The 27,420-nt window shown below is 35.2% G+C and overlaps 1 protein-coding gene across 5 annotated transcripts in view; it reads left to right on the top strand.

The window, feature by feature from the left end:
- LOC140326520 (excitatory amino acid transporter 1-like) overlaps nt 1–26,443 on the top strand; it is a 41,479-nt gene extending 15,036 nt beyond the window's left edge. For 4 of the 5 annotated variants that reach the window (XM_072405186.1, XM_072405188.1, XM_072405189.1 and 1 more), the window contains 9 exons: nt 2,884–3,131; nt 4,515–4,652; nt 6,481–6,685; nt 8,791–8,833; nt 17,166–17,500; nt 17,622–17,855; nt 18,696–18,890; nt 21,022–21,156; nt 23,669–26,443. In XM_072405186.1, the coding sequence (XP_072261287.1) occupies nt 2,918–3,131; nt 4,515–4,652; nt 6,481–6,685; nt 8,791–8,833; nt 17,166–17,500; nt 17,622–17,855; nt 18,696–18,890; nt 21,022–21,156; nt 23,669–23,867 (1,698 nt within the window). In that variant the 5' untranslated portion in view covers nt 2,884–2,917 and the 3' untranslated portion in view covers nt 23,868–26,443. Of the gene's footprint in view, nt 1–2,883; nt 3,132–4,514; nt 4,653–6,480; nt 6,686–8,790; nt 8,834–9,224; nt 15,412–17,165; nt 17,501–17,621; nt 17,856–18,695; nt 18,891–21,021; nt 21,157–23,668 lie in introns of those variants that run through there. The other variant, XM_072405190.1, reaches the window with a different exon arrangement.
- The last annotated feature ends 977 nt before the right edge of the window (nt 26,444–27,420 follow it).

The following is a 27,420-nucleotide window of genomic DNA, read 5'->3' as shown; positions in this document are numbered from 1 at the left end:
CTAGTAGGGTTCCTATAGCAATGTCATGGCAACTCTGTGCCATCTTTTTTTTTTTTTTTTTTTTACTATACTGTCTCAATGTTCACACTACACAGAAACATTTTACTAAACTATTTGATATTACATGCAGACACTATTTTTAGATGCAATCTTCTGTTCATATTGAAAACATATATATTTTTACCTGTTTCATTTAAATGGTGAAATGAAAACGTTTGGGGTTTGCCATCTACATAACATTTTCTTGCATTATGTTTAAAAATTGATAGTTGTGACTATGTTTAACCTGCAACCGATATACATTTTATTTTTCTCAGTGAAAAGTTTACGTAATATTATTTGTTCAATTTGTACTAGGAACAAATATACATCTATTGGGAAAAACTGCATAGTGACTGGACACAACCTGTCTTTCAAAACATTAAAATACAGTTTGTGCTGATATGCAATGCATTAAAAACCTTACAACAGTTGGTTTAATAAAATTATCAAATGGCATTTATTAATAAAAGATAAAGATAACATGAAGATACATGACATGAAATCATTGACCGATTTAGCTAGAAAGGCTTCTGGTTTCCCTATGGGTGGTAAAATAAGTCAATTCTTATATGGAAAGTTGAAGGTTGCTTTTTCCACTGAGGTTTTTAACCCTGCACAATGACTACTTCTTAATAATTCAGTGTCTTGTTGTGAACAGTTTATACTAACAGTATAAATAGAAAACCTTTCTATTCTGCCCATGATGACTGTACTTGGATACACAACTGTACAAAACCATATGTGTTCTGTTCATTATATGTGTGAAGCTGTCCATTCAGCAGGCACTTTTAACTAATGATGAGGGACTGTACTTGGTTGGTCTCTTTTATAACTAATTCCTGGATATATAGTAAACTTTGTTACTTTATCCCTGTATCTTTAGTATCTTTGGTTGGTCTCTTTTATAACTAATTCCTGGATATATAGTATACTTAGTTACTTTATCTCTGTATCTTTAGCTCATCTACATCTACATTTAGCTCATCAATTTTGCTTCTTATTGTATGTTAATGCAAAATGTAGAAAAAAATTACCAATTCTTATTTAAATTGAGAGGCATTTTTCAGGTGCTAAAATGCTCAAATTTTGGAATTCAGAGACCGTTAAAAATGATTCATACATACCCTAAGAGAATTGTTTGATTTCACAAGATTGCCATCATTGTAGTACAGCCAGGTAAACATGTAGGGGACTAGGTAAAAAATCCATTGGCTTGCAAAACTAGCATCCAACAACTTCCAAAAAGGAAGTTGTTTATTTTAAATAGTTGGATTACTATATATATATATATATATATATATATATATATATATATATATAATGTATGTATGTATACATATATGTGTGTGTGTGTGTATATATATATATATATATATATATATATATATATATATATACACACAAAGGGGGTACATAAATTTATAACTAGAAACACCTTAGCCTAATGCTATTCCACCTTTTTTTTTCTTTGTGTATGAGTGAATATTTGTATGCAAGTTTTTCTGAATGTGTGTATACGTTATGTGTTAAAGTATGCTTGTTATGTGCTGGATTTACTTCTAAATATATATCGCCCATATACATGAATATCAATGGTCTTTGGGTTGTGGAGCTGCACTGACTTTGACAGCTTTCAGCACACCTCCTTTTATCTAATAAACAAAAATTACTTTAGGACATGCTGACACACCCACAGCTCTGCAATTACAATTACTTATCCAAATTTTTTAATGTGCTAATATGCAGACTTGTGTTGACAAGTAATGTGTTTTTTTGAATCGTGTTCATCATAAACATAAATGGAGATGAATAAACACCTGACTGTCAGCACACCTTAGATCTTTACACAATTGTAATGGCATGCTAAGAATTGTTATGTGTTTGTCACTGGTATCATTGTGAGTCTACATAAACATAAAACCTTATATATATTATATATTATAGATATATATATATATATATATATATATATATATATATATATATATATATATATAAACCAAGTAAGCTTACCAGAGCCATTTTTTAGCTACTCCCCTGTTTTTGGCCTTATTTAGTTTAACATTTTTGCAATTTTAAAGGTTCCTAGTTTTCTCCAAGGTCAGTCTTGACCATATAATACCCAATATGACCGAGATATATATGGAGCTTTAAGTATAAAAATCCCTATCTACTTGAAAATAATTAAATATGTCAGCAGCTGCTTCAGTCCCAGAAAGTCATGTCACACCCCTAAAAATAACATTAAAATCCAACAGAGTGTACCAAGTGACTTTTGTGCTTGCTAAGACACTGTTTATATTTAACCGATGTATCTCTGAATAATTATTCCTAATACCGTTACCTGGTAAAGACCAGAAATAGGTTTCTAATAGTTCTCTCAATGTGGAGCACTCCTATCCATTCCAGAAAGTATTCAAACTGAGAGAAATATTGACATTCTATTTCTGCACACTAGGAGGTAAGAGCATTAGGAATTGTATCTCTGAATACAATTATATCTGTTTTATATAAAACAGTGTTTCATGCCACATATGCTTGTGTCCATTTTCTACTTTTCTTACAATTTGCCAGTTGGGTTGATGTACAGCACACCTGATATGTCTTAATCAATATACAGTAGTTTGTTTCAGAAAATCATGCTTTTTCTATAAACCACAGCCAGATCTTATTCGGATAGTTGAGAGCCTATTCTAATAAACTGTGTAAAGGAAATTACCTTTTTTCTTGTCCTCCTCTCTTCTACTACTTTACAAATATTTTCTCTGTTAAAATGCTTATCGTATTAAGCTAATCTAATAAACTAAGCAAAAACCAATCAAGTCTAATATTTCTTTTTAGTGCAACTTCAGGAGTCTAGCTTCTTTATCTCAGAATGAGCGAGAAAGATGGAAATGCAGACAGCTTGTTTCTTAAAGATTCCACAAAAGGTGAAAAATCTGAAGGCCGTGTACACAGCTGGCAACATGCAATGCAGAAACGTGCATCACGAGCTGGGAAGCAAATGCGGAAAGTGACAGTGGGAACCATTCGTTCTTTCCTCTACCGGAATGCCTTTGTAATCCTCACTGTTACAGCTGTAGTGCTGGGTATAGTATTTTATACTTCTTTTTACTGTAATCCAAGTAAAAAGTCTAATCCATTTGTTTAGTGCATGTTATATTCATTATCCAGATGTGATAGAAGTTTTCCTGTAAAAACTACTCCTACTCAATTCTGTTTTATTCATGATAATATATTACTATTAATTATTATTTTTGCTAGAAGAAAGAAAACACTTTTCTATAACGGAACCTCTGTAGGTTACTCTTCTAAGATTGTTCATATAGGTAAATAAGCAAATTTTCAAATTTTCAGGATTATCCATGATTCTAACTGGTTGCCTTAACCCATGAGCAGTAAGTCCACTTACAGTGGTAGAGTTGATAAAATATTTCTGCATTGATAATCCAGTAGTATTGCGTGGCATTGCTGTCCATGTAATTTATGAAAAATATTAAAATTACAATTTTGGTATCTTTTGTGTCTTTAAAAAAATTTGCATCAAACCAACCAACTCCTGATTTATTGACTGAATGCCAGTACTTATCTTAGTACTTATCTTACATTTGCAACCATCCATGTGAGCAAAAAATACACTATTTAACCACCTATGCTTTACTTAGTTTATAAATAGATGCTTTTGCACGTACACACGTACAATATTTGTCATTGCAAAATCACGACTGATCAACGATACGATCGTTAAAATATAATCCACTAATAATGTACACACACTAGATACGATCGTTGGAACGATGCAGGTGACGTGTACGGGAGAAAGTGTATCGGAGAACAATCCACAATCGCTCAACGACTGTACACACAATAGATAACGAACGATCATCGCCCAATCCGATCCACCGGGACGGTCGTTCTTTTCCAGCAACATTCCCCGTTCATCGTCGTCGTTGGCCAATTGTTCACTTTTTTTGTTACCAATTATCGGACGATCAGTCGTTAGTCCTTTGTTTCCAACGATAACTATTGCACGTGGGTATGTAGCCTTACTTATTAGAATAGATAACAGGGACTCTTGATCCAGGGAAAATCTGATTACCTCATGGAATCCGGAAGGAATTTTTATCCCCTGTTGAAGCAAACTGTACTAGGGTTTTTTTTTTGCCATGACTAACTATGTCCATTGGGTTTTATATCTGGGATATGTTTACTACCCTAGTGGTTGAACTTGATAGACTTATGACTTTTTTTTTCAACCTGACTTACTATGTAACTATATATGCTTTACTTAATAGATAGCTGCATTGGGTAAACTGCCCCATATACCAAGTGGCTATTGTTTAATTCTCACAACAAAAGTGAAAAACTATATTTTCAAAGTTGTCATGATATAGAGCATTAAAAAATCAACTGCTTTATTTTCTATACAAACTGGACATGTTATTCTAATTGATTTTTTTTTGTTTTTTTAGGCATTGTATTGGCATTTGTCCTGAGGCCCTACAAGATGTCCTATCGACAGGTCAAATATTTTTCCTTTCCTGGAGAGCTGCTTATGAGGATGCTGCAGATGCTAGTCCTGCCTCTAATAGTATCAAGTTTGGTGACTGGTAGGTATTAGAATTAGTATTTTGTATTATATTAGCAAAGAAATTGATTGATCAATCCTCTGATCAATGAAACTTGATTTATTAAATTAATTATATCATTATTTTTATGCCAAAAGTGGTACATTGTTTTGCATGGAAGTTTATTTTACATTGTAGGCCTATAATTTTTAGGCTTAACTCATCAAAATATCTCCAATTTTGAATAAATTTATTAATAAACTTTAAATGAAACACAAAAATCTGTTGAAACAAGGGTGCAATAAATTAATGAAACCTGTTATATAACTATACAGTAGCATATTTAATATAATTATATATATAAAAAATAATGATTTCTTTGTATTGGATTCAGTACAGTTATTTTGTATTGAATCCAACACAAAATAATTAAAATTTCGCGCTGCGCCTCCCGCACGCACCGACACATGCACTGACGTCACCAGGAACTCCCGGGAAACATCAGTGCACTCGCCCTTGGAGGATGGGCAGGACACCTGAGGACGCTAATGGGACCAGGTAAGTGTTTTTTTTTAGCCACACTCGGGGTTACCGCTTTTCAGTGGGTTAAGATTTATCAAATCCTACTTTTAATCGCCTTTGTTGGCTATTTGTTTGTATGTCTACAGTCAGTCATGTCATGGGTTGGGATCAAATTAAAAAACTCTTCTAGAATTCTGTGAATTACAGCACCACATATATTTTTGTACGTAACAAGGAATTTATTAGGCTAACATCTGATAATATACTGTGGTTTTGGAAAAACATCCTGCCCAGGAGGCAATAAATACAAGCACTTATGTATATCAGATCCCCAGACCAAACATGTAATATATTACAGGACTAGAACAAGAAATAGTGTCCCCACATAGTATTGTGTTAAAATCACTTCTCAATTAGACCATAATAGAGATGGATATGGGCATATTATAGAGACAAGATGTGTCACTATTTTTAGGACTTCAAAGTCCTCGGAATTCTAAGATGACAACAATGTTGAGGGATTGAATTTCACTTTCATACAGCACTGACCTATATTTGGGTAGGGATGAATGGGGGTTAAAAAAAAAACAATGCATTGGAGCACTAACATTAAGTACCAGTGCTGGGGCGGGGATTTAAGTTTATCCATAGCAAAGCTAAGTGTTGTTACAGCACTCACTCTAAGGGCTGGTTTTGGGACCACTGGCACACATGTTGATGGACTTTATCTTTATGGACACCATTGCTAGGGGGTTATTATTGTGTCCCTGATGCTGGGGACTATTTTTTTTATCATTGTTATTGTTAATGTTATTGTTGCAGCCACTGGCATAAATATTGGGGGTTATTATTTTTATCCATGAACACTAGTACTGGTGGTTATTATTGCAGTCACTAAAATCAATGCTGGGAAATTCTTATGTGTCCACAGACTTTAGCACCAGGAAGTTTTAGTGAGGTCCCTGACACCAGCGAGTACTCCACCTTTCTCCTTCAGCAAAAAATGTGTTAGGGGCTTTACAGCCCATTCATTTTGAAAGCATCTCAATGCCCCGCTATTAATGTGCCCTCTAGAAGTTTAAGGGGTCTGCACAAGGCATAATTTTCAATCACTAGTGTCTTTGCTGGGATCATTGCAGATACTTGAATAACTATAATGTCACATTAAAAAAAAAACCTAGTGAAGCAGGGCCTGTTTTAAAGCCCTTTTACTGATTGTTGAGAATAGGTTCATAACCTAGGCACAGATGTGCTTTAAAGTGAGCCTATAACCACCAGCAATGTGTCTGGCAAATGTATTTGTTTATTTTTTTACTTCTTTGACAGGTCTCTAATTTTCTTTCTTTAGGGATGGCATCTCTGGATAGCAAAGCTTCAGGCAAGATGGGTTTGAGGGCTGTGGTGTATTACACTGTAACCACATTCATTGCTGTGTTTATTGGCATTGTTATGGTGATCATCATTCATCCTGGGAAAGGCACAAAGGAAAATATGGAATCCCATGGGAAAATTGAAAGGGTGCAAGCTACAGATGCTATCTTGGATCTAATAAGGTAAAAAAGATTTAGATTTATTCAGTGTGTAGCTAAAAAAAAATTGCATTATTACATGATTTATTCTTAAAGAACTGTAACAACCAATATTGCTACAAATCTGTTTTTTTCACTCACTTTTACACTTTCCTTTACAAAATAAATAAACTATACTTCTTTATTTTGTACCTCTGCCTACTGTATCATATCCAAAATAAAGTTACAATATGTATTTATTAACACAACACATGTTCACATTTTTTATGTTTTCACATAAACCTACATTTCATAGGTCTGGGGTTTCTAGTGTGCATTACTCTGGAATAATATGGGAGGCAAAGGAATATATAGGTTAATAAAAAGTAATATTCCTGAATTTCCAGTTAATGGTGGAAAACAATAACATGAAAAGAATACAAAATTTTAATAAAAGGTCAAGAAAGCCAATCTATACATTTACAATATTAGTTATGTGATGTAATTTACAGTTCCTTTCAATAAGGTTGTTAAAAATATACACTGACACATGACATAACAAAGACTTTGTATATTTGGAAGTAAAGCCCATTAATCCTGGATAAACAAATTCTGACAGACAAGGAATGTACAAAATTTTCTAACTGTTATCTTTTGAAATTCTGTCCTGTGATAACTTCTTAAATTTCTAGGATTTGACTCCTAGCAAAAACCTAGAAATGTTTATCAAAAATATTTTGTAAATTACCTTGTTCACTACTGACCATGCCTACAATAGGAGCATGAACTGTCATTATTATAAGGGAATGCAATAATATTAGCAAACACCATTTAATAGATTCTGAATCCACTGGTAGAAAACACTGTAAAAACTACATCTGTTTGGAACAATGTATTAGAAAAGTTCATTTCAGCCAGATTTTAATGAAAACCTCAGGTTAATCCACAGCAGCCATTCCCAACCAGGGTTCTGTGAACCCCTAGAGTTTCCTCTACAAGGTATGGGGGTCCCTGGAATTGTGGCATTGACTGATTAACATCCAGTATAAGATGGTATCTGCATAGTTTTAGGGCCAACACCACTTACTGCATAAACCAAGAACCTTTTAGTTATCTGTAGGTGTCCAGTACTGTATAGGGGGCATCTTTTCATACTGGCAATTAATGCAAATATTGTTTTTTCCACTGAATTATTACTTTATTATCACTGAAAATTATTTTGAGGGCTCCTCATGGGTTGAGAAAGGCTGCTTTGGAATTTGCTAGGGGTTCCTTGAGTTTTAGCTGATTGACCTCCCATGTGATGGCAACCTCATACGTTAGTTCCGTGGCCAATGCAACTTGGCCATCAGTAGAATGACATCATAGCTCTTTTTAAACTTTTTGTAATATGAATATTTTATTTCTACTGACCACCACTGTAAGATGCATTTTTCTGTTGACCTTCTTTAGTTTTAGTAGGGAGTTCCCCAAGACCTGAACAAAATTTGCAGGTTTACTCAAGGATTACAAGGTTAGGGAAAGATATATTTGAATATACAAAACTTATACTGTAAAGTGATATAGGATGGTTGCATGAAGGCACTTTGGTTCAATTTACAGTCAATGAAAATTTCTTACAACCTACTTTATTGTAGAGTGCAGGGCACAGTATTTATATTTATAGTATAGTAGTTATAGCGCTGACATATTACACATCGCTTTAGGTCCATAGGCATATCACTAGCTATCCCTCAAATGGGCTCACAATCTTAGTGTACCTCAGTCATATTGCTGTATAATGTACATACTAATGTTCATGATCCGTAACACTAAAAACACTTCATATTAGGAGCCAGTGATGCATTTCCAAAAAATGTCAGCTTTGTATTAGCAGCTGTTACAGTTTTGGTGATTAAATAGAAAATATGGATGAAAACGTTTATAGAAAGAGATATAGGATTCCCTGTTAAATTATTTAGTGTGAGTGTGATGACTGCCTCAAGCTGTAACAAATGTTATGTTCATATGCAGAGTCATCCATATGTTACAAGCATTCCATTTATATTCTTTGATTGCATTTCGAGGTTTATATAAGAAACTAAATACACTGTTGAAAGAGTAGATTTTGTTCTATATTATAACTCATCTATATTTTATTTTTCCTAAAGGAATATGTTCCCTCCTAATCTGGTAGAAGCCTGCTTTAAACAGGTAAGGGTTCAAAATGTGTTAAGCAAATCTTATATGGCTCAGTTGCTTTGTGGTGTTAGCGTAATGTTTACGTTATTTGCCAGTTTACTATTTTGTGCACATCTGCCTTTTAATTGTATTCTAATAATGTGAGCATAAATACCTGGTGATTCTGACGGTTACTGCTGCAAGAACGTTCACTGACCTGCCTCTAACACAGCAGAGCTTTGTCAGCATTCTTGGCCTTTCTGTAAATAGAAAACGGTTGTACTTGCCCCTGCACAAAGTGCCTTTCTGTACAGCTGTTGTAATAGCTAAAACGCTTGTCCATCATTATCCCATCATCAGTGGAAGTGCCAAACCTTTCCCTGATGCTTGTCTCCTCCTACAGACTTTGCTCTGCTAATAAGAAAAGGAAGAGAGCGGTCTTGTAATCACCACTGAAAAGGTATTTAGTGACTGTTATTTTACATATTAGTTGCACATTTGCATTGATTTATACATTTAGAAAATATATATCAATGTCATTATTTGGTGCAGGGTTTACATCTGCCTTAGGTTGTGTCTGTAGACCAGTTGCAATGAAATTTAGCATTGTTTCCAAAGACAAAATGAAATATTCTCTAATTGTGTTCAGTAAGATGGTGTGGGAAAAGCCTCTGTCAGGTCTTTATTGCTCCTGGTTAGTTCCCTTTGGGGAAATGTCTCCATACCTGTGGTGATGACTACCAGTGCACTAATGGGAAATGAATGTCCTGGCATGGGTCACATGAGTAGATATCGGAAGAAATTTCCTAAGTGTTGTAACCAAAGTTATTGAACAAATCATGCCAACAGAAACAAAGGCTACAGTTTAGACCTTACATTATAACCCTTTCCCTCCCTATCTAATCCTAAAAAAAGATGAAAGTTTAAATTAAATAGTGTTTGAATAATGTCCACATTTCATTTTGTATTATTTTCTGTATACATTTCTACAGGTAGACCTGCTTCTGCCATCAGCCTTAAAAACTTACAGCTATTGTTTGTCCAGGATTGCCTCCTGTGGTGTGTTTGCTTTATTTTTCAATGCACATTGACTTTTCATAAACTTTTAATGACTTGGGTCTCTTTCACACCTTTGGACTTAAAGTGTGTGGTTGGCAGCTCAAAAGTGAACTGCAGCATTTGATGACCGTTTGCAGTTACGTGCACCTCAAGGAATTATAGGCCATTTCTAGTCCTTTAGCAACTACTGCAACCCAGCCGTATTCAGCCACCTAACTGCAGTTTTATTGTGCAAAAAATACATGTCATTTTTAGGAACCATGCTGCAAACCACTGCAACCGTAACGTAAAGCAACTGCTTACAAACTTGTGGACAAACGTGTGGTTCCCAACCCCTCTCATAAGGCTAAAAGAGGAGTTTGGGGAGTGGTTGAGCAAGCAGTAGACAAGTTCAGTTTACTGCACATCTGAAAATAGCCTTACAGTCAATAATTTTAATAAAGTTGTGACCTATGATAAAGTAGTTAACAGAAATGTTTACAATTATCAATATGTTTTGTGTTTAGCTAGTTTTAGCATTGTTGTAAGTGTATTGGTCACATACTTTCCTTGACTGCTTGTTTTCAAGCTGCAGTTTAGTTCTGTTTTCCATGTAGGAACTGAAGTAGAAAGACTGCCGTTCAGTTTACAGGTTTGTATACTCGGTATTTAGATAACGCATGAAGTAAACATCTAGATCAGGAGAAAACTGAAAGTCTGTGGGACACTAGCAAATACCACTTCCCCAGTATTGGGTACACAGTTTACTTACACAGTTCAGAAAACTTTGCCTAAACATTGCTGTCTTTCAAAAGTTAGTTCTGGATGTATTTATAGTTTAAATTGCATACTTTCTCTACAGGTCAAAGCATGACCAGTACCAGGTCACATTTCCCTTGTGCCTCAGTGTTAAATTGAGCCCACATATTAAGCTGTCCTTTCAATTTGAACTTTAGTTATGGGTGTTATGTCCCTGTCTCACATAGGAGCAAAAAAAAATCAAAGAGCAGTCAGAGGGATCTCCGGAGAAGAAAGTTAGTGAGGTCTTCAATGATTGATCATTTTCTATACATTTAGAAGCTGTCAGAAATGTCATGGTGTCTATAGGCTGCTGAAAGTCCAAATATGTTCTCAATCGAACCTTTCGTAACATGATGGCTACATAATAAAAATCATCAGCACAATCATCATAGAGGCAGCTGCTTTATGGTGCTAGAACTCTATTATCACCAGTAACATCAAGAATAAAGGTGGAAACTTTTGAAATTACCTGGATTTTTTATGGTAATATGTAGATGTTCTAGAAATATTAGAAATTTTATTCTGCAGTCTCTACTGTCATAGTTGATTTCCAATTATGGACAGCGATATGAATACAAACCATGTCTTCCAATGCACCCAACAGTTTAAAAACCCCAGTTCCCCTTTTTGATATTGCCATTGATAATTTTTAGTTGGATTTTCACTATTATTATTTTTACTAGTGCAGGCAGTGACTTAGGAAAATGTAATATACAGTCATGGTTTTCCCGCATCCACATATAATATCTACTTGGTATGCAAATATTTCAATTAACCCTTTTACATCTGTTTTTATGTGTTTTATTTTGTATATTCAGAGTCAGTTTAGGAATTATCTGTTCAGTATTTTGTTATGATATATGTTGACCATTTCAAATACTACATATTATAGTATTTACAGTCATTCTTTTAACTCTAAGGTTTTGCATATCCGAACGAAACCAAAAAAAAAAAATTAAAAAATAAATTTAAGTTTAACCCATGCTTTAATAGCTTGTGGAACTTGTTAGTTGTAGAACTGTGACAACTTGACGTCTCTGTCCTTGTGGAGGAATGTTGGCCCAACCATTTGTACAACATTGCTTAAGTAAATTTGAGGTTTGTTGGCATTTGTTTATGCTTTTTAAGGTTCTGTCGCAAAATGTTGATTAGTTAAGGTCTGGAATTTGATTGGACCATTATAACACCTTTTATCTTTTATTTTTAGGACATTCTGTTGTAGATTTGCTGATGTGCTTGGCTCATTGTCCTGTTGCATGACCGAATTTTGACCAAGCTTTAGTTGTCACACAGATGGGCTCACATTTCACTCCATATTGGTATATAGAGGATTTCATGGTTGACTCGATGGGCCTGATTTAATAAAGCTTTCCAAGACTGGAAAAGATAGACTATCATCAAAGAACCTGGGAGATCTAGCAAACCTAGAATAGATTTCCTAAAAATCATTTTGCTTATAGCAGCCAATTTCAGTCCTGTCTTATCCAGGTTTGCTGGATCACCCATGTTTGCTCATGATAGTCTATCCTCTCCAGTCTTGGGGATCTTTAATAAAACAGGCCCAATGACTGCAATTTGCCAAGGTCTTGCAAAGAAAGGGGTTTTCTGCTGGAAACCCTTCTAAAAACATCATTCTTGTTCAGTCATTATCTAACTGTACTGTCACTAACCTTAACATTTATTATGCTAACAGATTGGCCACTGTCTTGAATATTTTCCACCTTTTCCATCTGAATAATATTTCTCATTGTAGAATAACGGACTTCAAATTGTTTGGAATTGGCTCTATACCCTTTCCCAGACTGAAGTGCAGCAACAACTACTCTCTCAGATCATTGCTGATGTCTTTTTCTTATTGACATTATGTTTAACACACATCTGAATGCTCTGTTTCAGCAAACTGTCACACGTCTGCTTTTATAGAGAATGGCACACTTGCTGATGATCAATTAATCAATTAATTAAAGCCCATTTGATTAGCAGCACCTGGCTGCTACTTACACTTTTAATTTCTATGGAAGTTGTGAGGATGTATATGCTCTTCTTTTGCATTATATGTCAGGTGTTGTTCACCTAATGTTGTATTTACTTAATTTTATAACTTGCTAAGCACCAGATTTTTTTATTATGTCCCGATAAGCAAAACCTTACAATTAAAGAAGGTGCATTAGGGCTCAAAAGAATCTAAAAACTTAACAAAAATATTTGAATTTACCAGTGACCTTATTAATCTGGACTTTGGTGCCTCCAAGATGTGCACATCTAGATTTTTATTCTCCAGTAATAATTGGTCATCTTTCCCTTAAAACTTGAATTTCGGATAGAATCCTGAAAATGTTACATTTCTTCCCTGAGCGGAGAGGAAACAAGCCTGCTACAAGGCTACCAGTTGATTATTTTTACAGGCACAGGCTGCTGCTTCAATTTTAGAAAAGAACCCAAGAACTAAAAAAAAAACAAAAAAAATATAATAAATATAATCCCTGCCTTTCTTGTTGTTTCTGAGCCTTTGTGAATTATTCTATTCTGGAGCATACATTGGAATTTTATACGAACTACACTACATGTTGTATGTGAGATTACACTGCTTGGGCATAGTATAATATGACAATGGAATCTCTTGGTTTTGTTGGCACATACCATTACGTTATGTAGAATTAGAAAATCTCTAGCCTGTTTTAATTCTTTGAACAAAGTAAGAAATTATTTGACTTTTTTTAATTGAAATGTACATTGCACAGCTCTAAAACATGGTCACTTTTGGAACATGCTAAAACATGCTAAAAAAAGGTTCACGCATAAGCAAAAGTCAGCTCCTGTAACATAAAGCCTAAGTATCCATGCATTTTTGTATACATGTTAAAAAAATAATCTTGCTTTCTGTAATATACCCACAATATTCATAGAGAATAAATGGAAGAACATTTTAAATGCCTTTGAATTCATAAATTTGCAGCTTGCACAGAAATTATCTCTTCTTTTTTTTTACATACATGCCTGTCAAAAACACAGGAAAAATGTACAAAACACTAAATGCTCTATAAAATAATCTTAAAAAATTCATGCAATTGCCATCTGTCAAAATGCACACATACCATTTAACCATAATGTAAACTTAGTCCCTACATATGGCTCACACATATTGTGTTGCTTGCATCTTCCAGTATGTTTTAATACACCTTGAAAGTGATATACATGCTTGTATGTATATTTTATATATATTCCTGTCATTCAAAGAAACCCTTACAAATTCCCTGCATTATTATCCACAACACACAAAGACAAAGGCTTTGGTAAAATGGTTCCTTATATAATTGGTTTAAACAGAAAAGTTTACAGGGACAGTCTTCTATCCTCCACTGCCATGCTCATTCAGAATAAACCACCATTGTAGTGATAAATTATGGGGTTCCACAACCTACACCATTTATTTACAGTGAACAATGGCCACTAATATCTGTTGTTAGGAAGTGGTATCTGTGTAATTGGCCCAAAAAATATGTCAACTTATGGTTTTTAAATTTTGATGATACCCTTGAGCTTTCGTTGTCTCATCTGCCTGAACTGACTTTTGTGTAGTAATTATCATTCAAGAGCAGCTTATAGGCCTTTATTACTGGCACTTTTTTAAAAATGCACCTTGAAATGGCTGGAAAGAGACATATGTGTCTCTCCAGGAGCTGGCAATCTGTGAAAATTTATCATAGGACCTGTAAAACTGAAAACATTTTTAGGGCCTGGCTGTATTGCAATCAATGAGAAAATTGGTTTATTATAGTATTGAATCCAATAATTCCACAGTTAGTTGTTTGATCTAAAATTCAAAAGATAATTGGAATCCAAATAGTAATAAGCCAAAACAAAGTTAAAAAAAAACAGCAACAACTAAACCTAGGATATACAGTATTTTGCAATCAAGTCTATTGGGTAGGGGCCCAATAGTTCTACCCACTGCCAGCTTGCAGAAAATGACAGCAAGGGCAGATATTGGCAAATCCTAAATTCGCACCTGAACAATATGTTCGGTAAAGACATATAGCTAAATTGTATACTATTGTAGGCATTGTTTTGGTACATTTTACATGTCTTTTGTTTTTTGTTTTTTTTATTATAATCATTTAGATGAAGGCAAGACCACATTTTAAGAGCCCTACATTAAAGCAGAACATAATTAAGGATTTGATACGTTTCCACAACTGTAACTAAAATTAAAATTTTCTAAAATTATGTTTTTTAGATGTTCTTGTAAGGAAATGTAATACCTTTAAATTCATTCTCGTGTGTAAATACCCTAATTTATTTGGCCAATGTCTCCACTACAGCCTCCATTGTTAATTGTCATAGGCAGTTTAGTGTAATAGCTTTTGATGTGTGTGGCTTTTTTATACAGACATGCAGGGAAAGAGTTTCTCTTGAAACATCTGATGATCGCTTTTATTTACAAGGAATTACAGATTTTTTTTTACGGTTGCATGACAGGTTTACTTTAATTAGAGAATATTTAAGTATAGTTTAGTTAAGTATATTTAGTAACCTTGTTTTTTCTGTTACTTAACATTTGTGTTTTACTTTATAATATTCTACTGAATGTGTTCAATTCATAAACATATTCAGAAGAAGGTTCTAATGCTTCTGGTCTCTTCAGGGCACTGTACCTCAAACCATATGGTGATCCCAGGACATCTCTATCCTCCAGCCTTCTCTGATGATCTTTCATCTATCCTCAATGGACACAAAGCAGGAAAGGTTATCAAAGAGGCAGAAACCAGTCTGTATGTCCTATGTTCTTTTAACACCATAGCCAAGCTTTCTGCCTGTTCTTCATCTACACTATGTAGTAATTGCAATTTTCACATTCAGAGATGTTACTTTGCAAGTATTCCAGTTACAACCAGCTAGAAAATTGAAATTATGTGCCTCCTGCTTAGATATTACACTTTCACTTTATGTAATCACAAAATGCAAATTAAGGCTGATATCTATACACAATCAAATGTTTAGGAAAGAAAGATTTTTGCTTTTGATCCTGCATTTGGTCTTTTTAATTAAATATACTTTTACTATGCCTTCTACATTAAAATATTACAATTGACCAAGCAGGGTTTTGATGCAGTAAACAAAAGTAATATGGAGGCAGTGATTTCTGTATGCGTATGATTTTTTTTTTCATTAAATGTGGACCATTGCTTTCGACTTCTTTATGAACATCCTCCACCTTCATCAGGCCACAGCCTGTTAGATGTAGTTTCTGCTCTTTTTATTGGCAAAGTAATCTATCATTAATCAAATCAAAAAATGACAATGCTTATGGGTGTTAAACAATGCACACAATTTTACATAAACATTTCTTTATTTGAACAAATGGTTTCAAAAGTAAGTGTTTTTAGAAGCTGAATCCAGCGTCTGAAATCATGGATTTGTCTTAAAAAAACCACAATATTAATATTCGTATTTATTAACAAACAGTATTTATATAGCGCCAACATATTACACAGCTTAATAATGTTCAATGTCAGTCTGTGGCAATGTTGAAGGGATGCAAGCTGGTTTCTGCCCTGCAGCAGCAGGTACCTGAACATATTGTTTTATGATTGTCTTGTAAAGTTAGCAATTTATGTCTTAACTCACAAATTGAACAGGCACCAAACCTTTCAGACAAATATATGCCACAGATAACATAAATCCACTTTGTGTGCACCAAATACCTTTACAAACCACAATATTACCATGTAAAAGTGACCAGAAAAATAATTACTGTGCAGGGGAAAAACCTGTAGCAGGGACCCTGGAAGTACTGATACCAAATAGTACGATAGTTGGCACTGTGGTGCTGTGTTCAAGGAGTGGAGGTTGCTGGGAGATATTATGATAGCCTGCGTTAAGATGGTTGAAATGGGGCCACTGTGACAGCAGCAGTGGGTGTTAGAAGAGGCCTCTCTAAGTCAGGTCAGTGGTAGCAAGTGTGCATCTCTTGACATGCTGACCTTGTCTTTTCAGATACAGGCTCTGGTGCTGGACTGACAGAATGGCATGAGCCTGAGACCTAACTTCCTGAATTATGCCATCTGTTCAGTACAGAAAGAAAAGTGTGTGTGTTTGTTAAATAAGACTGTCTTTATCATTTACCAAGATATAGGGCCATTAATGCACCAAGAAAATTTACTGGGATTACCAAACAGCCTAAAAAAGTAAATTTCCCTTTCTTAGCTTCGTGTGCTATCTGAAGGACAGTTGTTGTTTTTGCGCTGCAGAAATAAAAAATTTGAAAAATGAGATGTTTTTTTATACAATAGACTATAACTTTAAATTGGCATGAATAGCATACAAATTGCTGCAGGTGAAATTTGAGATTTTGATACAGGAAGGAAGTGGCAGCATGAGGCGGAGGACTTCATTTTGTTGTTGCAAGCAAAAACCCACTTTTAATTGGTATACACCCTAAATATTGAATAATAGCCGACTGTTTAAATCAATAAAGACTAATTTGTATTTAGTATTGTTTGTAAATATGTGTTTCTTGTTTTAGTACAAAACACAGTACAGCACACGGGTTTATAAAGTGCCTGTTCCATCTGATCCGAACATGACAGCAGTAATGGAGCCAACCCCAGAAGCCATTAACATCAGTGGCATTGTGGACAATGTGACCCGTGCCATGGAAAAACTCCAGGAAATGATAGACTTGGAAGAGGTAGTGCCTGTGGCAGGCTCATCAAATGGGGTAAATGCCTTGGGCCTAGTGGTCTTTTCCATTGGTTTTGGACTTGTAATTGGAAACATGAAGGAAAAAGGAAGGGCTCTCAAAGAGTTCTTTGATTGCCTTAACGAGGCCATCATGAGACTGGTGGCAATTATTATATGGTAAGAATAATATCACTCTAGATACTAGAAACCCATTAAATAAATTGCACTTTTGCATTAAATATTGCAGCTTTACTATCGGCTTTATCAAATAAATAATTTTATTTTACATATTTTCTAGGTATGCTCCAATTGGTATATTGTTCCTAATATCAGGAAAGATCCTAGAAATGGATGACTTGCTGGTTATGGGAGGACAGCTGGGAATGTACACCATAACTGTTATAATAGGACTCCTTATACATGCTTTGATTGTACTGCCATTATTGTTCTTCATTGTTACTCGGAGGAACCCATGGCCATTCATTGCTGGACTTCTACAGGCTCTTGTCACTGCCTTGGGGACATCATCAAGGTAAGAAACCTTAAGAAAAAAGCTATGCAAAATAAGCAGATGTCCATAGGACATTCACATTCAACAAATAAAATCAGTTTTACAAATGTATATTCTATTTATATTCGCAACAGTGGCACTGGCAACCATAATTAGTACTTATGTACTGTGTGACCAATACCCAACAACAAAATCAATATTGATATAAACACTGATTTTTTGTAAGGTAGAAGCCAGAATAGATTTGCTTTTCAGCAGATGCAACCTCAAGCTTTCAGCAAATAAAAAAGACCCATATGGTGGTAAATAATCTGATAAACTCCATCATGTTTGTTTACCCAAAATTGCCTCCCTGATGTTCTTAGCTTTTTCTTATAATTTGTTAGTTTAATGTGAAGAAAAAATACATGAGAGAGACTATATTAAAATACAATCAACACAAACACATGAACCAATTCAACTAAAAATAGAAAATGCAAATTAAAAAAGCAATCATCAAGGAAGTAAAAAAAGAAAAGGTGGAAAAGCCAAATATCTTCTATAATAATTGCCTACGTAAGGAAAAGTGGCTGGACGATTTGCATACCTAAACCTGCCTAATGCCCCACTGCGAAACCTTCCTTGAACCTAATTACTTGACCAGGCCACCCTTTAGTGATTAAAGAGAAAAAGGAGAGTTCAGATAATACTTAGAGTTCAGTGGGCAGTAGCGGTTCTGTTGTATGACCAAGGAATTTCAGGGCGCAGAGCTTAACATCGGTTTATATGGTTGAAAATATGGTTTCATGGTAAAATGATAAATAAATGACTGTAACAGTGGTCAAAATGTCTGAATGAATTTTTTTTCCTTTTCAAAATTAGCTCTGCTACTTTGCCCATCACTTTCAAATGTTTGGAGGAGAACAATGGTGTGGACAAGCGTGTCACACGATTTGTGCTGCCAGTGGGAGCCACGATTAATATGGATGGTACAGCCCTGTATGAGGCACTAGCTGCTATATTTATTGCACAAGTAAACAATTATGAACTAAACTTTGGACAAATAATCACAATCAGGTAATTATTGGGATTTTTTCTTTATCTGCCCTTTTCTAAAATATATAGTATACATATTAGCTGTATTTAGAGCTTAAGCTATGTCTGAAAAAATCAAATACAACCTTGTGAATTTTTAAAATGATTTATGTCTCGCTTCTTGGTGATATTTCTCAACATAAAAATGAGGAACCAGCAAACTGTATTGAAGAAATGTAATATTAATTTGTGCAATGCTTCCTTTTCACAGTTAATCACATGCAATGTTATTCAAAAATGGTCAGTTACATCTTACTCTAAAGCTTGCAGTTACTGCTGCCCAAAATAATTATTTAGATGTTTATGATCAGTGAAAGTTTATAAACCTTGGCTGTACAGACAGAAAGATTTACTATATTAGATTTTCTTTTCCGTTGAGATAAACCAGCACCAGGTGTCATTTTGTCCTTTCCTAATAGTCCAAAGTATGCACATTAATATAGTCCAAGTTTGTGCAGTCCTCAACAGACGTTTTAATGGAACCCTATTGGGGGTCGGATCACACTTTAGACTGTTCATGTGTTTAGGTATATTTGTTTGAAAAGCTATTCAGTAATCCACAATGCCAGCAGAGAAAGTGTGAACCAATGTCAAATTAACAAGCAATAACAGGGGTCTAGCTGTCATACAGAGAACAGTCCTTTGTAGTTCCTATCCTAAACACTGTTACGGCCAGGATATTGCTTATAATGAGCAAGGGGAAAAAGAAGGGAGACCAGATACCAGTAGTTTACCACTTCTGTCCCCCATATTATACATCAAGTTTGATTATTCTGGAGACATGGGGTCTCCGGGTGCTGGAGATAAGTGCCCCCTAATACTAATGCCTCTGCCCCTAAATACTATTGTGGACAAATCCAAAATGACAGCCAGGACTTTTTCTGCATCACAGAAACAGCTATATTATAAAATACAATGTAACAACATAGTAGGCATTCTTAGGAAATAAACAATAACATGTTGTTAAATAAAATATGGTCTATGAATAAATGATTATTTCAGGATTCAAACAACTTTTACTTAACATTTACACATTTTTCTCACTGATGAATCTCACATCTCACACATTTTTTAATTGAATCCAATGTGTAAAATTTAGAAATATAAATTGGGTAAATTTTGGATGAAATCATTTGTGCTCCTAATCAACTTCCTATTAATTACTCCCCTACCCCTGTTGCACTGATCGAGCAGTGTGATGTCAGTGAGTCAGTGTAGCAGCCAAGCAGTTTTAATTAGGAACAACTTTTGATGCCATCTATGGATTATTGTCAGTGTTTTAGTGAGCTTGTAACTGTATGTCTATCACCATTGTGCCTTTTCCAAACTGGTACAATCACTTCACTTCCCCCCACTTCAGGAAGAAGCAAATGACCATCTGAAAATCTTTGATTACTACCTCCATATTCCCTTCATACTGTAAACCTTCCCCCCTACCCTTCCAGACTCCAATTCATGATTTCCCCCCTTACTATTAAAGTTTCTCTGTGCAACTATGCAACTACCATTGTGCAAATAACAGAACAATTCCTCCTCTTAATGGTACTGTTCCTAATGCTACCCCCCTGATCTTCATATTGTGTTTTCTTCCTTCTATACTAGATACCCTGCAATCTATGACAAGGCTTCCATTTTTCTATACTAGACATTCTGCAATCTCTGATTTTTTACTAACCACATCTACTTTTAACAAACTTTGCATTTGTTTTTGCATGCTTCGCCCCCATTTCTAGTTAAAGGAGCTTGGTTTAGAAAACATATTTCTAGATATAGTTTATATATTTATATTCTAGTATATATAAAATTTGTTTTATAAATTCCATATAGTTTACATATTTCTTGTAATCCTGGAATCAGCCGCAGGTTTAGCTATACAGTGATTGGCAGAGATGAGCAGTAAACCACAATGTACTTGTCATAGCATTCTTCATCTAGAAGTCTAACTGCAAGCGTCTCATACATAAATAGTACCTGGACTACCTAGAAATCTCCCAAAATGATTGGTCAATTTCCTTTATATCAGACTGGACAGATGACATTGTTCTCCTACAAAACATTATAAATGATTATCTATCTTTATATCTGATGTTCTGTCATTTTTTTTCCCTCACAGCATCACAGCCACTGCTGCCAGCATAGGAGCAGCGGGTATCCCTCAGGCTGGCCTGGTTACCATGGTTATAGTGTTGACATCGGTGGGACTTCCCACAGAGGATATAACGCTCATTATCGCTGTGGACTGGTTCCTGTAAGTGTTTAATCAGCGGGGTGACTTTATAAGGAATTGTTAACTAGCTTGGTACCAGAAACACTAAAGCTAGCAGAGATAACACTTTGTGACTTCTACTTTGTTTAGGCGACTTTGTTGTCTTACCAAAACATTTATCAGAAATGGTAAACTGAGAAATCAGAAAGTATCTTGCTATTTTAGATTGAATCAGGTATGAAACTTGGTGGGCAATAATCAAGTATCATAGATTATTAGACTGCCTTAAAAATATTGAAAGCAAAGGAAACAGGAAAGTAATTTTGTTTTTGCCTGCAATGCATAAACGATCTGCTCCCCTTATTGCAACTGCCATCATTCCTTGTTGAGACGTTCACAAAGTTCTTGCTCTTGTACATCTCTAAAGCCGGTCAGAGCCTTTGCTTTCCACCAGCAGATAAACGAGAGGTCTGGATGAGCTCAAAAATCATGTAAAACAACAGTGTGCTAAATTGTTCTAATGATCATATCATAAAAACAATATTTAATATTTTTAAGTTGCGTTAAAATTGTCACATTCCTATAATGATCCATATCCATATCCATTAATGATTCATATCATAGGGCAGGGGTCTGCAACCTGCGGCTCCGGAGCCGCATGCGGCTCTTCAGCCTCCTTGTTGTGGCTCCCTTCGGCTGCCGCGGGGAGATCTCTGATGGGGGATCCCCTTCCTCCCAAGACACTGCGGAGGAGGGGGATTCCCTATCCGGTGTTTTAATGAAAAAAATCTACCAGTGAAATAAATCTACCACGGGGCGTGTACAAATGGGTGTGTACAATGACATCCCCCTCCTTTGAACCCCAATTCCTCTGGAATGGGGAAATGTACAAAACCAAAAATGTAGGTGCAAGTGGGGGACACCTGTGACTAACACCCCCTAAAATTTAATTGTTAGGCTATCATCAGAACATAAAGAACTCTGCCCATCAAAAAAATCTACCGTTACACATTGCTGGAGGCACCTGAACCCCAATTTCTCTGGAACAGGAAGGGGGTACAGGTGAACAAAATTAGAGGTGCAAGTGGGGGACACCTGTGGCTAACACCTCCTAAAAACTCCACCCATCAAAAAAACCCTACCCTGTTACACATTGTTGGAGGCTTCTAGCACCTAAACCCCAATTTATCTGGAAACGGGGGTACAGGTGAAAAAAATTTGAGGTGCAAGTACGGGACACCTGTGGCTAACACCTCCTAAAAATTCATAAAAACTCTGCCTATCAAAAAAATCTACCCTGTTACACATTGCTGGAAGCATCTAGCATCTGAACCCCAATTTCTCTGGAACGGGGGGGAGGCGGTACAGGTGACCAAAATAGAGGTGCAAGTGGGGGACACTTATGGCTAACACCAGCTACAATTGAATCGCTAAGGCATCGTCAGAAAATAAAGAACTCTGCCCATCAAAATAATCTACCCTGTTACACATTACTGGAGGCTTCTAGCACCTGAACCCCAATTACTCAAGATTGGGGGGTACAGGTGAACAAAATTAAAGCTGCAAATGAGGGACACCTGTGGCTAACACCCCTTAAAATGTCATCGCTAAGGCATTGTCAGAACATAAAGAACTCTGCCCATCAAAAAAATCTACCCTGTTACGTTAGAAGCCTCCAGCTAATGTAACAGGATGATACGTTAGAAGCTGGAGGCTTCTAGGGGCATAGTTCAGTGTTTAATTTATTTCAAAGTAGGCCTACACATGCACACTTGTTGTAACAGGTAAAATTAAAAAAATATTAAAACTTTTAAAAGTTTATAAACTGTGTTATGTTTTGCGGCTCCAGACTATTTTTCTTTAGTGGAAGAGGAGGCAAAATGGCTCTTTTGATAGTAAAGGTTGCTGACCCCTGTCATAGGGTAATCAGTCCAATTTTTAAACCGGAAAAAAAATCCACAATTTCCTAACATCCTATTAATCATTCTTTAAATTCATCAGGAGGTATCAATTGTATGAGGTGATGACTAAAAGTAATAAAAATACAAATTCTTTTACTCAACAAAGTAGTTGCACAATATCTAAAATTATCATACATAAATCATATAATGTATGTGTTGGCACAAAGGTAACAACTTACTTTGACCATTGATAGGATTTATTGTGTGCATAAAAAAAGCATAGAAAAGACAAAGTATTCGCTTCTGTTATATTCAGAAAAGGCAGAAAAGGGGCTCCTGAGCGCACACTTTCCTGTTCAAATAGGTAGTCGGGAAAGTTCTGGTCTGTCATGGACAACCAAGTTAAATAAGTTCTGAGATTTTGGTTTTATAAAATGTATGTAAAATAATGCTCACATGAGTTCAGTTGTTCTTCCTTATTTAAACCCCTATGAATAAACCAGACAGAAACACAAAACAGATTTCAAAAGAGGAAAATTCAAACTGGGACTAGTTGGTGGTAAACATAAAATCAGCTAACAGAAAAAAGTAACAGCAATTTGATTCGGTATGTATATTGTGCTTCCATAAACTTTGTTTCTGCTGTTTTCTAGGGATCGTCTCCGCACAACCACTAATGTTCTAGGGGATTCTTTAGGAGCTGGTATTGTTGAACACCTTTCTAGACATGAGCTGCAAAAACAAGATGCTGAACTGGGAAACTCTGTTCTAGAAGAAAGTGAGAAGTCCTATCATCTGATCTGCACAGGGAATGACATTCAGAAACACCCTAGTAGTGAAACATGCATGTGAAATGCACAAATGCTGTCATGCCTGACATTCCCATCCTTCATATGTGAACTGGATTTTTCTCTGTAATTCCTAGTTTCAATGGACACCTTGGGTGACTACCTTCATCAATATTTTGAAAATGCCACGGGATACACTAATGTGACAAAGAATTTGAGGTTCTTGACAAACCTTACATTTTGCCACGCACTCGCCATCATCACAAATACAACTCCCATACTTAAAGTGTTCTAAAAGGGAACATTATCTGTGGAAATTTCACTAAAGAAATGATACTTATATCAAGGTACTAATAAAAACCATAATTGTACTTGAAGATCTTCATGTTCCCGATGGCATTGCACAGAGTAATATGAACAACATTCAATGTTAATAACAAGGTTTCTAGGGGACAGAAGTTGTGTATGCCATAACTTTACTTGAGATATAGATATAACTGTTCATTTCTTTCTAAAAGACTAAAGGAATTGCAGTCATTGGAGTTCAGTGTAATGTGGATACTAGCTGCTTTGGGAGCCCCAAAAGATTTTATTACATTTTGTAAGTGGTTTACTAATCAATCTTATTAAACTAGATGTTTTTTTTGTTTTTTTGCCTGGCATAAACTTATCTATTAGTAAGGTACTTTCCTAAAAGTAGCAATGGAGTGAAAACCTGGTATACTTGACCTAAACTGATATCCCAGATGTTTTTGATACATAAGCTAATCACAAACTAGTTAATCACATAAAACCATAAAAGTATAATTGTGAAGCACAGTAAACTAAACAATTGTTGGGGTTGGAGAGTTTACAGAATGCAAAAATCAAAACTATATATAAAAATTTTTTAACTTTTTACAATCCTACTTACATGTATGATACAACTTTTAGTTATATACTTGATAGGTGGTGATCGTGGGATTGTATGATAAAGGTCAGAATATTTCAAGACTTATATTTTAGTGGGTACTAAAACACTAAAGCTGGTTAAAACATAAAATCCATCTAGTTAATTATCTGTTCAACGCCACACTCCAGTGAGTATATAATACCAGTATTAGATGTGGCCAACTCCATACAATGTATCCCTGCCTCTATTACTTAGACATCTGTCTACTGTAAATCTGCACTACCTTGCAATACACAATAGAGGTGTATTATACTTGAAAGGATTTTATTGATGTCCATCCCCCCAAAAAATTGTTGAAGTAGTAGGAGCTGAGAATGTGTTGGGTTCTCTAATGAGGTTATTTTATTAAAAATCTGACATTTTGTAAGAACATTTCATGTAGGCCAGGTTCATACATGACAACAAAACCGCCATAGTTTACCCAGCCCTCAACCTCCCCAAAGCCCTGGTTATCACTTAAATAAATGTTTTTTTTTCAATACAGATCTTTGATTATGGTGTGGTTTCTGGGATGCTTCTTGCAGCATCGTAGGATACTCTACCGCAAGAACCACTAAAAAAAATGCACTTAAAAACACCTAATAAAAAAGCATTTAAATGCTTCAGAACCCCTATCAATTTAAAATGGATAGGGTGTAGCATTTAACAGTGTGGTTGATAAATACCAGTCTGATATAAGCGGTTCCTCATCATTTTCCCACATGTTTACAATGGTACAAACATTCCTAAAAGGTAAAAACAAAATACCAAGAAAAAACACCAGTCTTCAAAGCTGTAACCCAACAAAGGTTCTATGTGTATGGTACATATTGCAAAATGGACATGCTGCAAAAGAAAGAAAATGCTGGTGATATGTAATTGTGTAAGATCTAGAATTCTGTCTCCTAGCAATTGAAAGAACAAGCCTGCCAATTTCTATGGTGCTTGTTTATTGTTTGTAAAATTACCATCCAGCCTTTCTACAAAACTGGCTATATAATGTGATTGTTTATGATAGCTTTTAGGCTTTTTGGTATGGTTTTATTAGTATGGAATGTGATAACGCTTTTCATTTCTGTAATGCTTAAATTTATTCATATTATGCATCTCAACGTATTTGTCTTTTGTATAGTTTCAAGAGATACATGACTTTTTTTAGTTGAAATATTTTACATGGCATGTTGGTGTTAGTATAGTAATTCCTGGTTATGGAAATGTGATAAGAAATGGAATATGCTTTGGTGTAATAAAGGAAGATAAAAAAAATCTTAGGACTGAGGTTTACATAGCTTGCTAACTCAGTCATTTTAACTTTCATGAATTTAAGACTTTGTTTATTATAAATGTTGCAGACTAGTATAGTCAAATATCCTCTGGTTAATACGTTTAGTCTATGGGAACCTGAGAGGTTGAAACTTTCTAAGACTAGAGCCATCAAAGCTTGCATAAAATAAAATGTAAGATCCTAAAAAAGTTTCCTAAAATTCAAGGTGCTTGGTTGTAGGCAGATTACTTTGTGACCACTCAGGGGTTAACACTTGTTTTTTCCATGTGCTACAGTAAAAGTTGAATCCACAACGGTCAACACCTTCACCTTTTCATAAATCATCCCATCACTTGTAAGGACTTTCTGCCAGAAACAAAGGAGAGTTAGTGCGTCCTATACGACAAATGTGTTATAAAATAATTAAAATAATATACTCACCTGATACCCAATCCTGTGTTTGTCTCTGGCTGCATGCAGCGTCTGTCTCTTCTCCTCTGCCAGCATCGTGTCTTCTCCTGTCTGTAAAGCAGAGCGAAAGAAGCCGGCACAGCGCCACCTGCTGTTCCCTGTCCTAACTGCCGTACAGTGGAAAAAAAGCACAGAGTGATCAGAAGGGGAATACCGGTATGAATGGCACATGAGTGATCAGAAGGGGAATAATCTTTCAGAATCTTTTTTTCTAGATTTTCCTTCTTTAAAATTGGGTGCGTCTTATATTCCGTCTTATACGGCGAAAAATACGGTATATACATTTTTAGTGTTAATTGATCAAGTAGTTTTGGAAGAAAAACAAATGCATTACACAAACTTTATGGTATATTTGTGAACTATGTATTTTTAATGATATGGATTGCAGTAATACACTATAAAAACTGATTGGGTCTAAGTGAAATACTACAGTTCTCTGTTAAAACAATATTGGATTAAGGGCCTTTCACAAATTTTACAGCAGATAAATAGATAAATACAACACATTTTTGTTGAGCCTGTTTCGTTGAAACTGCAGTGTATCCAAGAAAAAAAAAAAAAAAATTGTATGTATATATTTTTGTAGCAATACACACATTACTAAATGCCTAGGGACAGACTTTATATGTTTAAACATATCAGAAAGTTTATAGATTTTGGGTTTCTACTGAATGATAGAAAACCCAAATGAACACAAAATAATGGTGAAATGTACGGTATATGCCTGAGAAAACCATCTAAACTTAGTTTCCACATCTGTAACAGGACTGTTTTGTCTTAGGAAAAATTGTAAAATTATTTTCTCCTATTGTTGCGAGACAAGAATGTTAATCATAGATCAATGAGTTACAGTGTGATCTATAGGTGTAGGTGCACAAAAACAGCAATTAAAGTAGACCACTGATTTTAGTGTGCTTTACAGTATATAACACTCGACTGTCAGAAAGCATC

Source organism: Pyxicephalus adspersus, chromosome 3, assembly GCF_032062135.1.
Source record: "Pyxicephalus adspersus chromosome 3, UCB_Pads_2.0, whole genome shotgun sequence".
Taxonomy (NCBI): domain Eukaryota; kingdom Metazoa; phylum Chordata; class Amphibia; order Anura; family Pyxicephalidae; genus Pyxicephalus; species Pyxicephalus adspersus.
This window is presented reverse-complemented; position numbering and strand designations above follow the sequence as displayed.